A 13,800-nucleotide genomic window follows, 5' to 3' on the forward strand; every position below is an offset into this window, starting at 1 on the left:
TGAAAATTCAGGCAGCGAGAGTGAGAATGGAACTGAAGAGATTCAATCAGTTACTGAAGAAACCGGTAGCCCGTCCGGCATGGAGTATTTGTTTGAGGAAGACGGGGAGATTGACTCCAGGGATTCGCAAGTGCTTCGAGTGCTGCCTCTATCCTTCTGCCCACCAGCAGAGTCGAGTAGGATGCAGGCCGAGGAGGGGGACGAGTGGTCTAGACTATTGGAAATGGTGAAACTTGTGAACGATATAACTTGCAAGGAGGACAATGAGGTTGATAACTGTAGCCTTTTGGAGATAGCTAAGCGCCGCGGCGTGACTTTCCCTCGGCTGTAGAATGGTGGCCGGAAGAAAGGTTTTGATTCTTCTCGAATTGGATGAGACATATTCAGAGGAAATGTAGAAGATGAGGGAAGGATTTTGAGTTGGAATGCTGGCCTTGAGGTCAGTCTTGAAGAGCAGCAGCAACCACAAAGCCCAGGTTTTTGAAGTTGTAAATTTGATTTGTAGTTGAGTTTTTCACTTTTCAGTTATATTATGTTGAACATCTAGCTTTGTTTTGATTTTAAAACTGTCATGAAAACTTAAATCCTTTGAGAGTAAACCTATTACTTTGGTGGATGGTTATGATAAGATAAAAAAGTCTTATCTTATCTTGAAGATGCACCAACCAATTGAAGAGTTTTCCAGAGGCATGAAGTTTCCCTTCACATGCATCCCAATGTCATTTGTTTTCTCTGTAGCTAGACACCCTTTTTCCCCAGTCAGAAAATTTAATAAGCAGCAAAGAATCCACCAAAAGAGCATCTGACTTATTATGAAAGACAAAAACTAGAAGTCATAGTCATACAAAACTATGGAACTTACCAGTTTGTGCAATATTTAGCTTATATTACAACCTGCTGTCAACCTATACAAAAAGCCCACCTCAAATTCATCCCTTTAGAATTCCAGGTTCGAAAAGCCAGAGGGAAAAAAAGTTGCAACCATCAAACACTCATTCACATACTGTGTTTTTAGCGTGCAAAATACATGAACCCTTGTCACGGCTTTTGGTACAAGGCATAGAGCTGTATAATCCTATTGATCACCATAGCATCCGAAATTTGTCAGGGATGGAGTAGATGTGGGTATATTGAGCTACTACTAGTGCTTGCTTGTTGGGAACCAAAACTCAATGTTGGGTGAAGAAGCTCTGCTTGTGGGTAAGAACCATTGGATGGAACATCCAGCAGAAGATCTTGGTCAGAACTTTCTTCGACAAAACTCATGGAATCTAGCATGAGAGAGCTACCATCGGGAGGCAAAGCAAAGAGGCTTCTTGGACTAAAGCAAGAACCATCGTAGTCTAGGATATCCTTGTTTTCATAGCCCCCCTTCATGATTACCCTTTTGGGGCTCTTCATAACCATCTTTACATCTGAAAGAAGAAAAGAAGTTGAGAACACTTTGAATATACATTATAAAGACCATGCAAAGGTCAATTGCTGAAGCTGCTGAGTAAATTTCACACATGATGTGGAATTCACTAGAAAAGGAAGTTCGAATTTAGATCCCCACTGCAAGTGAGAGGTTTTAGTACATTTGGTGCTCCTTATTTAGATGTGTCTTTGTGATTGTGCGCATCCTATATACACGAGCACATAATGGATCATTCATACCCTAAATTTGTTATCATACAATGGCTGGGAGCAAATCGATGTTGTGACTCATAAATTTAATATGGTATGATCATCTGTAGAATTTTGTTTTGAAAAGAAATAGTGGATAAACTCATTCAACTACATACAAGCAATCAAAATTTCTGCTAACCTGGAAAACTTTGAGTCTCATTGTCCCGCAGTCTCTTGACTTGTCGAAAATTACTAGATGTGGTGAAGTTAGATCCAGAGACAACAGACTTTCCTGGGGTAGTCTTACACTTCTGTACCGAAAAATAAAAAGTCAACTATTGTAGTTTCCCCTTTGAATATCTTTCTAATGGTACATATTTTAGAGTAGCTCAAACCTTGATAAGATGATAGCGCTCAACCCATTTAGATTTTGAAGAATTGGATAATACAAGCCTTTTCAAAGTCTTACAGTCTTCAGACTTTGCCCCTGGGAGGGAGATATCAAAGACCCCTTCTGCAAGCAGTTGCTGAAAGGAAGTTAAGTTCTCTCTGAACTGAGGGCTATCAAACATATTTTTGAGGCTGCACATGAGAAAACAAACCACCATTAATTATATATATCATTTATAAGTTGAACGCTAATGTGTTTCCTAAATATAGTGTACTAAATCCCAAACAGTTTCTATTGTATCTCTTCAATCACAAAAGGTGATTGTGACAAAATGACCCAGTATTGGAAGATAAGTATTTGTGCACGTTTACATATGACATGCAAAACAGGATGGTTTCATATAGCTAGATTGCAAAGACCAGTGACATATTCTAAGTGGTCAACCATAAATACGCTAACAAAGCATAGCTAGGACTCTAACCTATAAGGAAATTTGACATCAGCTGGAGGTAGATGCTTCAGTAATTGCTGTTGCTCCTCATTTGTCAACTGCCTTATGAACTCTTCATAATTTACAATATCCTACACCAAACAGGAATGCAAACTCTGTCAAGCACTCAATCGGATGAACATATACTCGAGCAGTGAATATGAAATCCTAAAGATAACAATACAAATAAAAGAAATACAAAATTTTAAATTAACTATCAAAACATTCACTGTAAGGTCACACCGTGAAATATCCAGTAAAATAAGAGTTGGATAGGAGTGACAACTGACAAAGTTCCACAAGAATGAAAAATTCCCACACAAGCTAAGATTTCATTTTAACCATGCATGACTTTGTGGTATATATAGAAGATGGAGAGTGATTGAAGGAACTGCATTTGGTCATAACATTAAACTTGCAACTTACATTTAAATCTATATGACGAAGTGGTGAATTATGGTTTCCCAAGATTTGCAAGTTGTCATGCTGTGACTTGTCCCTGCATTTCCAAAATACTCATCATTAGTTACGGTGACAGAAATGGATTTCCTTCTCCTTTCTCATATAGTATCTGTTACATTTACCTGCAAGGAAATTGTTAATATATATTTTGGTATCACAGTAAACAAGAGAAATTTTTGCTATATCCTACTACCAGCTTTTAAAATGATTTAGGGCTCACATGATAGGTACAAACCATAATGGTCATAATATTATTCCTAACCATTTGGAGCCCATATTCATTTGGAACAAAAACTACACAAACAACTATATTGTGCTTTAAATAGTATGTGCACCTAGATGGCTAGATTAGTTGGCAATACTGGTGTTTGTGTTTTTGAAATATATGACATGAGTGCATATCAAACTTACTTTTACTAGAATACTAGTGCTAGAATATTACCTTTTCTCTTGTTGCATCCCTTGTCCTGCAGGGCTATTCATCTTTCCAATCACAGTACTGGACATATTTACACCCTCGTTGTTATGTACAAGAAGGGATGCAGAACGGGAATAAGCCTCATTTCTATGGCACTGCAGGTTATCAACTGAAAGTGAGCTAGCTTCAGATTCCTCTTCTCGGATTATTGAGCTGGGATGCCTTATGAGAACACTTCCATGTCCTATCTCAACAGAGACCATAGGTGTTTCACTCTCAAAAAGTAGATCTTCTTCAGAAGACCCAGAGAAGTATGAAGACTGTTGTTGTTCATGTAAAATAGTATATAGATCTTTTGTGAGCTTTTCAACAGGAGATTGTTTTGGACGACCGACACAGGTCCTTTTCCTAGAAGGTACTGTTGAGTCCCACACCATTGACTGAGCAGGACCTATAAAAAAAGCAGTCAAAAGATTATGTAAGTAAGAAGTATCTGGTCTCTTTATGACCTCAACTTCAATTATACTAGAGCAGTAAATCGACCAGCTTGCAGTAAGTTACAAGTAAAGCCTTGATGATCCGTTTAAGTTTGTGAGAAATCAAAGTTGAAAGTTCACTGCCTTCCTAAATATTTAGAGTCATACATTATTGATCCCTGTATCATATTAAATGAAATAGAGTTTCACAGATGGCATGACAGCCAACTGCCTGAATAAGAGATTCTGAAAAACTAGAGGAACTAAGGAAATCACACTCACTGTCTAAGTTTCATCAGCCCCCCTGACCAACTGCATTCTATATATATTTGTTCTTCTTTCTTTCTAACATGATATCTAATATTATACATACATATATAGCAAATACTAACCATTTCCTAAGCGACTAGCAAATGCGTCTCCAAATTTGAGGACACAAGCCATATTAACTGGAATTTCAGCTATTCGTCTAGTTAATTTATCAACAGCTCAATCACTTCTATGATGAAGTAGACTCTCAGATGAATGGAAACGCATATAAAATTTCAAGCAACTCTGATTGATTATTAATTATCACAAAGTATCCGACCTGTCAAATCACTTGCATCTGCACTCCCAAAGTGTGCACAACTTTCAGTGTTAGACACAGCAGACCCGGAACTGGATCTATTACTTGTATCTTCATCAACTAGCTTCCGAAACCCAAGGGAGTAATCAGCACCAACCCCTACACTATCAGGATGCTGCTTTCTTTTAACCAGTTTCACTTCTTTGTTTTTATTTATAGACATGATCTTCATCCTGGAAACTCTGTGATCTTCATAATCATCAGGTTCTGCTCGAGCATGTAGAGGGGTATAATTTACTAGTGTTCCCTTAGTCCTCCATCGAGATCCACATGCATTGCAAAGTACTGGCTTTTCAGGTGGCCCATTGCGCCAAAGAGGGGTGCCTGTTACAGTGCTTGGTTGTCAGCGTCAATACAAGTAAAACAAAACAATCCAGAATAAATAAGCTGCAAGCAGATAAGCACAATTGAAAAATGGAGGATCCTCTACAACTTCCTAGTCATCAACTTGAAGAAGCACGTAAGCAGTACAAGAACAATCAGCAACACCAAGAAATATTACGATGTCATTTTAACTTGTATCAAGACTATGGCGACTGTAAGAGGACCCGTTTATAGACAAAGCACCACACAGTCATGTATACAGCATAATAACCAAGGCCTTGATATATAGGATGCAGTGTAGAACCAAGTCACATCAATTGAGTCACAATATACAGTAGCAGGAGTTTGCATTGTCCATGAACATCATTTCAACACCACCAGCAATTTTGTTATGAGCAGCCCAAGAAGTTTTCCTCAATAAGCTGACAGAAGGGAGCATAAAAAGCTCAAGAATGATTTGCAGTCACAAAACAATGATCATTGTAATTCAGAACCAAAACAGACGAGTATCAATTTTCACTAAGCTGGAGTAGAAGTACAAAGACACACTTGTAACAAATGCACCTTCAAGCAACACAAGGGAAATGAGCACGTAATACAGATCAAACATTGCCCTTTACTTGCCCAGAACACAACAGAACTCAATCTCAAAGTAGCATTGCTGACACATGTTCAACTTCTACTGTGAGTCAAAAGGGGATCAACACCAATCAACACGAGTTAAAAAGGGTCCAGAAAATTCATCAAAACAAAATCAAACACAACCCACTACAGATATCAAATGATTCAAGGATTCTGGCAGTACTCAAATCATTAGCAAACTGAATTGAGCAAATCCCCATATGTTCCGAATTTTCCATTAATTCACTTTTTGGTCACTCTTCTTTTGCATAGTATACTCTTATATGTTGATTCAAATCATTTCCTGGGCAATATCTATTAGTCCTGGAATCAAGAACCCAATTCTTGTTCATTCAAAATAAAAAATAAAAATGGAGAAACAAGAACTCACTTGTAACTCCACAGTGATAGCAGGGCCCTTGCTTGCCCATGTCTCTCTCTATCTCTTTTCCTCAAGTGAAAGAAAGAAAATTTCAAAGAAAATTTGCAGACGAACAAAGAAGAAACTGATGTATTTGCAAAAAGTGGAAAAAGAATACAAAATTATGCTCAAAACAGGATTATTCTCTTAGAACTTTTTTTATGGCTTAATATACTGGTGAGTACACAAGGCTTTTCTGCAGCAAACCCAGAGAGAGAGAGTCTGCAGAAGAAAGCAAAAGCCAATATAGACCCAGAAGAGTTTAATGTGTTATAGTCCCAAAAAATCACAGAAAATAGCCAAACATCAACAAGAAATTGAGGGATTGAGATGGGTTTTGAGCTGGGTATTTGTACAATCCAATGGAGAAGAAAAAACCATTATTGGAGGAATCTCATAAATGGGGTTGTGTGAAAAGGGAAGGTGAAATGAGAGAGAGAGAGAGAGAGAGAGAGAGAGAGGTTTTGTTGTGTGTCTCTGTTGTTGTATTGTATATGAAGTAAATGTTGAGCTTTCTCTTCTGCTTTATTTTTGATGTCATTGAAAGATTTCTTCAACCCCCACTTTTTTATATTAATGTTAAATGTGAAAAAATTAAACCTCTCTTTGTTTCTCAGCCTGTACATTGTGAATAGAGGAGGGTAAAAGTTAAATGAATATTATTGCTAGATATCCTGTTTTGACTAGAGACTTTTCTGTATATCAATTCCACAAATGAAGCCATATAAATCCTCTCTTTCCAAAGCACTGAAATTTTGAGAAGGATTTTGACTAGAAATTAAAAACTTGGGGGAGAGCTAGAGGAAAAGATAAGCCCCCTAGCCAATGAGAACAAAAGATGAGGGAAGAAGAAACCAACAGGGTTTTTGGTCTTTTATCATTTTCTTCATACACCCAATTAAGTTCTTACAATTCTTCCTTCTTTATGAAAATATTATATATGATGACACGATGTTGATCATATTTGGTGGGTTTTTATTTAAACCTGTTCAATTCTAATCTCACCTGTCACAAAACCAATTCTTAAATCACAATGGTAATCTCCACCTTTAATTAGGAAAAGAATGTTTAGGTGGGGGCCCACTTGGGATTTTGCCATGTGGCATGATTGTGGATCATCCGGTGATCAAGAGGGCTGTCATCTGTTGCATTATCACAATGTGTGTAATACTAATATCTAGGCCAAGAAAATGCAAAGCACTACACATTGAAAGGGAAATTTCTATTTCTAATTTTCTATTTACAAAGTCACTCTTTTTCTATATTTTTTTTCCCTCTTGAATCGTGTAAATTGGGACCAAAGCTCTTTAAACTCAACAACTTGTTCATTTAACGTAGATGAAATGTATTTACTATCTTCACATTTCAGTACACTTCCTAACCAATTTGATAGTTTCGTGAGTCAAAACGGGCATGCAGTTCTCAACCACATCGCTTACTTACTAAGCCAATTACAAGGGTTTCGGTTTTGATCCCTTCTAATATAATAAAAAAATATAAAAATATGCAAGATTGGTCTTATTTTTATTAGAGAACTGGGGTTATTATTTTGCAAGTTTGAAGAGAAAAAAAGCGAGGACAAATTGTATAGCTCCATGGTGCATAGTGGGTATCTCATGAATTTGACTCATTTGGTGCCATGTGGCTTGAATTTCTATTATTATTCTGATTAGTTTGCCTATCTTATGGCCCACCATAACCTATGAAATTTTGCAGCTTCGATGGTCAGCAATATATTTAACTAGGGGCAGTTTTGGGTACCTTTTGGTATGAGTCATCGGATTGCCTGGTCATGCCTCCATAGATTTTGACCTGTAACCAACTAATACTCAACCGGACATTGTTGAAATATCATGTTCCACAGCTTAGGACCATCAAACATGAATTCAACTCTTCGTAATATTTACCTCCTAACAAATATTAATTGTTTTTTTTTACCAAAAAAAAAATGAAAATGAATTAACCATTTAATACGTGCATCTGATAATAATGTACATTTGTTTTAGATCAAATCAAAATGATTTTTATTATTCTCAAGCTAGAAAAGTACACTTTGCATGAATAAGAAATTAGTGGTATGTATATAGACAGTGTGAGGGCTAGATTTTGTCGACCAATAGTCCTTCCATGTGAACCTGTAAAATAAGTTAGAGCTTGATGTGGAATCGAGCCCTCCGATGTTAAAGTCATGCAGTGACATTGCTACGCAGTAAGCAAGAGCAGAGATAAAAATTAAAAAAAGAAGAAGTTCTACCGGAATTCAAGAATTAGGGAATCTTTTTTTATAGGAGGCGGTCGATTGCTTTGGGTCTAAGGAAGAGTGGCCTATGAGGCCACTATGTGTTATTCAAGCGAGGAGGTGTAATTTGCTCCACCTTCCTTTTTATGTCATCTGAGTTTATGTTAGATTCCACATGCTTGTATCATAGGAAGATCCCATGAGGATTCTTTCCATATTAGTGTTTATGGCATATGTGAACTCAGGGATGCTTCATGGAAGGTTCATGGAAGGCATTCCTGAGAAGATGTCCAACAAATATTTCCTTCCTTATGCGACTCAGTCTTCCTGTCTCGAATCCTCTTCCTGGGCTATTCTCATGATATCCGGCCTACATGTTATGGGTTTCCATGGTTGTAATGTGGTTGGCTCGATTAGAAGAATCCCTGGTTATGTCGAGTGGTGTTCTACTTGTGTGGCAATCCTATGGGGAGAATTCATGTCCCCGACAAATAGAACGTCTCATTAGTCATTACATCTTTCCATACTCACTTATTGAAAGTGCGCCTGCAAAATATGAAAAAAAGAAAACCATAGTACATTGACCCACCTCATTATTGTCATTTGTCACTAACAAAAAGGATTTTAGTTGAATCATTCATCCGAGATCCCAAATACGTAACCCAATTAAGGTGAAGCCTATGAGGGTGGGCGCAGAATTGGCCTATATAAATAAAGTGGGATTCCCGATCCCTTTCAACACCCAAATCCATAATGACAACTAAACTAATCTTGGCACCCAAACCAGTTTGGACCTTCTGGTCGAGCTAGGCCTCATGACTCTTACGAACACCCCAAAACGGGGCTGCCTTTAATCAAGGCCGCCACCGTTGCACCATCTCTTCTAAGACGAAGAGTCTCTTCCTCTTGGGGTACACAACATCGCTTCAATGCATTCCCTATCGTTGTCCTGACGCCCAAAAAAATTTCAGAATTTATGGTCAGGGAGTGACATGACATTGCTGACCACTAGGCCTTGACATCTCATAGTTGCCATGATCAAATTGGTTGAATCATTGGTCGTCAGTCTACATTGTCGTACTTCTATAAGCACTGATCAACAATCTGCTTGGTGCTTCACCATTTTTTGAATCTTGAGTCGCGCCTAACTAAGTTTGAGCCAAACCGAAGCTTATTCTCCGCCATCATGAGTCGAAAGGCCGCATCCCAGTTTTGTAGTTTGGTTCTACCTTTAAAATATCGATGAGAAAAACCATGTTCATGGGCGAGCAATCCTTAGAATGGATATCAACATGGAGACTGGGATGTGGAGAAGGTTCATCCTCTTGGAATAATGATTGACATCGATCGCCATAATTGGATCCCCGAGCATAAGCGACTGAGGTGTGGGAGTCATGCATGAGAGACCATTAGAGACTTGGTGTTGGATAAACTCCGGCTTGGTGTCAGCGCAACTACGCGGTGCCCTTAAGGTTTAGGATTGGTGGTTGAACTACATAGCGGCGACCTTTCATTCTACCTTTTTATTGGCTTAATCTGATCTTGTTGTTTTGATAATGAGAGCTTTTATTCATACCTCCAAAATCGACACTTGGACTTCTCATGTTTTTAAGTGATTATTGACTTTATCAACTCATATAAAATTACCAATAAATACACAATTGAGGAAAAAAAAATTCTTCTTACCTTCACGAGCAAAATAATATGCTATGTTGGAGTGTTTCTTGTCATCAACCATGCTTCATTAAATCCAAGACTATGGATTAAAGCCTAGTCCATGAACTCTGAACTTTGAACATCGATCATATTTATAATGACCCGAGGCTTAATTTTAGAATCCTTATGACCAAAATTCATTCACAACAAGTTTCTGTCGCCAAAATTATAAAATGAGAATGGTATACAATACACAACTTTGAAATCCTTGCATCAAGGCCTCCTCACCCTATGAACCTTATACAGTCATACCTTCCCATCTTTTTTTTCTGTTCTTTTTGGGAAAAATATTGTATAGTCATTGTGGTTTGAAGTCGATATCTGTTTAGGCTTTATGATTTTATTTTAATCTGAATGGTCCTTAAATTCACAATTTTTAATCTGTTTAGTCCTTATGGTTTTATTTTAATCTGAATGGTCCTTAAAGTCACAATTTTTCATCCCAATGGTCCTAGGCCACGTCAACAATTTAACTAAGAAAATTAACCGAATGACCATTTGGATGAAAAATTGTGACTTTAAGGACTATTCAGATTAAAATAAAACCATAAGGACTAAATAGATGTCGACTTCAAACCACAAGGACTAAACAAATTTCTAAGTTTTTTTTTTTTTTTTATTCTTCATTTCTAGAGAGATACCTTACCTTAACAAAGACACTATACCTAGTCCACGCATTCATAAGAAAAAAAAAATCTTCACACCCTAGTATGTAACCAATAAAACCCAAAATAGAAGCACTAAACGATAATATAAAGAAGAGGAAAATTCAGTTTAGTACCCTGAACTTTGGTGTTAAAATCAGTTCAGTCTCTTGTTTCGAAAATCCATTTTTTTAGTCTCTTAACTCTCAAATAACTACACTTTAGTCCAAATTTTGATGTTGGCTCTGAAAATGACGTCAGATGTTGTCTAAGTTTGATTGTCTAATATTTTTCAGAATTATGAACCTATTTGGTTGTGCAAATTTAAGGGTTTTTCCCTTATATGTTGTTCAGTTCATTTTCTGGTGTTTTTGCTTGTGTTACTTTAGTAGATAATTTTAGAGTTTAAGGTCCGGTGTTGTTAATGTGTGGAAGTTTGGATTCAGTTTGATTTTTTTTAAAAAGAGATTCGTTTTAGATTGTATCAGCCTTTTTTTTTTAGTCATTTGTGGAGCCAACATCAAAATTTGGACTAAAGTGTAGTCATTTGAGAGTTAAGAGACTAAAAAGATGGATTTTCGAAACGAGAGACTGAACTGATTTTAACACCAAAGTTTAGGGTACTAAACTGAATTTTCTTCTATAAAGAAACAAATATTAGGTATGATAAAATCTAACAAATATAATCCTCATTCCAACGGTGGAGATTGACCACTTCATACCACATTCTCACATTGGTGGTCAGTACGCCGTTGATAAATCATCTTATATATTACATAATAATAAATATATAGAAAAGGAAATATAGTTAAAAGTCGTTGGTGGATTTTGAGGAACGAACGTAACTGCTAAATAGGATGGAAGGGCCAACATAGGATGTGAGCACTCACACTTGCATAACTTCCAGTCACCGAGTGGGCCTTACCGCATGAATCTAGCTCAGTTTGCTCTTACGTGGGTCCCGCAAACATGGACTTTTACGTTGTGCCACGTGTAAGGACGAAAGGGGAGGGTGCATGTTTAGAGCTATGCGGTGAGTCACAGGGACACTCCCTTAAAAGAACCAAATAAAAAAGGTTGTCTTCTGAATAATAGGTATTAGGACCTAATTTGATCTGGATGCATCTATTGGCACCCCACAAATTAGTTTGTTCACACCACGTTCTCTTCACACCCCATTTATATATTTTTAATTGTAACTCTACTTTGTTCACCCATTTACAATACATAAAATACAATTTTCTCATTTTTTCTTTGTTCACCCTAATTTTTTTTTCACCTTACATATATTTTTTTCAATTCTAGATTTGCTTTGTTCACCTTACATTCGATCTCTTCTCACCCCGCCTATATATTTTTTAATTTTAAATTTACTTTATTCACCGATTTACAATACACACAATGTTAACCTCTTCCAATAGTCATTGAACTCCAAAAACAAAATGAAATTGAAGAAAACCATAAGATTAATATCATTTGGGTAAGTAGAATCACAAACTGAACAATAAAATTCACATTAAAGTATAAATCCCAATTAAAGAACAAGAAAAAACTCTCAAACTTAACAACTCATTGGTATATGTCGATATCAAGATGCACAATGTCTATAAACTCTACTTGGAAAAAGCTCTGACGCCGATGAAAAAAACTAGACATGGAAATTTACATACAAAATCAATATGAGAAATAATGAGTAAAGGGATAAACGAAGCATCAACAAAGAAAAAAAAATACAAACAGTTCACCTCATCTTCGGTTAAATGCTAGTGTCTTCTTCAGACTTCATAGAAAGATCAAATATAATAAATTTTGGGTTAAGATTTATGAAGTACGTGTTTATTTAAATAAATAAAATTTATAATTTATAACAACTTATTATCCCTTATTGTAATTTTACATTATGATATATTAATCATTCAATAAATCAACAACGTATGGGATAGAGGTGGCAAACGGGCTGTTAAGCACCGGCACGACACAAACACGGCACGTTTAAAAGCAGCCCGGCACGGCCCAAGCCCGTTATTCTAATGGGTCGGGCTGGGCTTAGAAAAATGAGCTCATGGGCCCAGCCCGGCCCGAGTCCGTTATAGGCCTGGCCCGGCCCAAGCACAATAATATGAGGCCCACGGCCCGGCCTGCTATAAAATATAATTTTATAAATATGAAGATAACATATTTATAAATAATAAACTTAGTTTTGAGTGTGAAGAATATACTTATATACTAATAATTATTTATTTGAGTATGAATTTGTATTCCCTAAGACTCATAAGAAGTTTTTGCTTAAAAATTTATTAATTGTAAGCATTTATCACTTATTTCTTTAGTTTGTTAACAAAGAAAAAAATGATCGATAGATTATGTGAATTAATTTTAGTTTGTAATCGTATCATGTATAATTAAAAGTTGAGATTATGAGAGTAGAAGCGGTGGTATAGGACATTCATCTCGACCATTTTCAATTTTTAACACGAAACGGGCCCGACACGGCCCGTTCATGGGCCCAGGCTGGCCCGGCCCGAGCACGGCCCACCATGTTATGGGCTTGGGCCGTGGGTCGGGCTGAGCCTTACATCTTACATTTGAGTAAATGGGCCGGCCCAAGCCCGAGCCCGTTAAGAAGTGGCCGGTTGTGGGCCGGCCCAAGCACGGCCCGAAACCTGATTAGGCGGGCCGAGCCGGGCTGGGCCGGCCCGTTTGCCACCTCTAGTATGGGGTGAGTAAAATGGTTTTTGGGGTGGCAATAGACGCACCCTTTGATCTCCTCCGAAAGATATCATTCTCTTCTTTTTTTTCCTTTTAAGGATTTTATGTAGAAGTAAATTAATAATCATTTGCAACGTGAATGAAGCTAACCGGTGAGAAATTTTAAATACACACATCTAATTTCTTAATACACCCCTTATTTAATACACCCCTCATCTAGTTTTTCATTTTGATATTAAACTTAATACACATCTCAAACTGCCTAGAATACCCTTATATCAAAAATTAAGAAATAATATGTTATTTAGTATAATTATTATAAATTTACTATATATTTTGGTAACTCTTTCACGTGTTTTTTTTTCCTATTTTATGCTAGAAATTTTTTCTTTGCATCGTCAAATTTATAATCAAAAGACTATTATTACACAAACTCCAAATCTCCGATGCGACATCAATCATTTGGAATTTCAAAAAAAATATCAACCATTTTAAATTTTCAGAATTCACAAGCTAGTTGAAGTACACTAGGTCACTAGCTATTAAACATATATACCTACCTTTTTCAATTCAACATGCCAGGATGAACATGTAGTACTTCAAAATGGTCTGCAAGATCAAAACTAAAACTGATACAAAAAGAAAAAAAAAAA

The 13,800-nt window shown here is 36.8% G+C and overlaps 1 protein-coding gene across 1 annotated transcript; it reads right to left on the minus strand.

The window, feature by feature from the left end:
- Positions 1 to 809: 809 nt before the first annotated feature.
- On the minus strand, positions 810 to 6,105 carry LOC101312733 (GATA transcription factor 26-like). The gene is made up of 8 exons (XM_004300287.1): positions 5,810 to 6,105; positions 4,435 to 4,797; positions 3,394 to 3,820; positions 2,916 to 2,988; positions 2,481 to 2,581; positions 2,004 to 2,190; positions 1,808 to 1,919; positions 810 to 1,415 (listed from the first exon to the last, which is right to left on the minus strand). The coding sequence occupies exons 1-8, from the start codon at positions 5,847 to 5,849 to the stop codon at positions 1,105 to 1,107; spliced, it is 1,614 nt and encodes a 537-aa protein (XP_004300335.1). The 5' UTR covers positions 5,850 to 6,105; the 3' UTR covers positions 810 to 1,104.
- Positions 6,106 to 13,800: the final 7,695 nt, after the last annotated feature.

Source organism: Fragaria vesca, linkage group LG5 (assembly GCF_000184155.1).
Source record: "Fragaria vesca subsp. vesca linkage group LG5, FraVesHawaii_1.0, whole genome shotgun sequence".
NCBI lineage: Eukaryota > Viridiplantae > Streptophyta > Magnoliopsida > Rosales > Rosaceae > Fragaria > Fragaria vesca.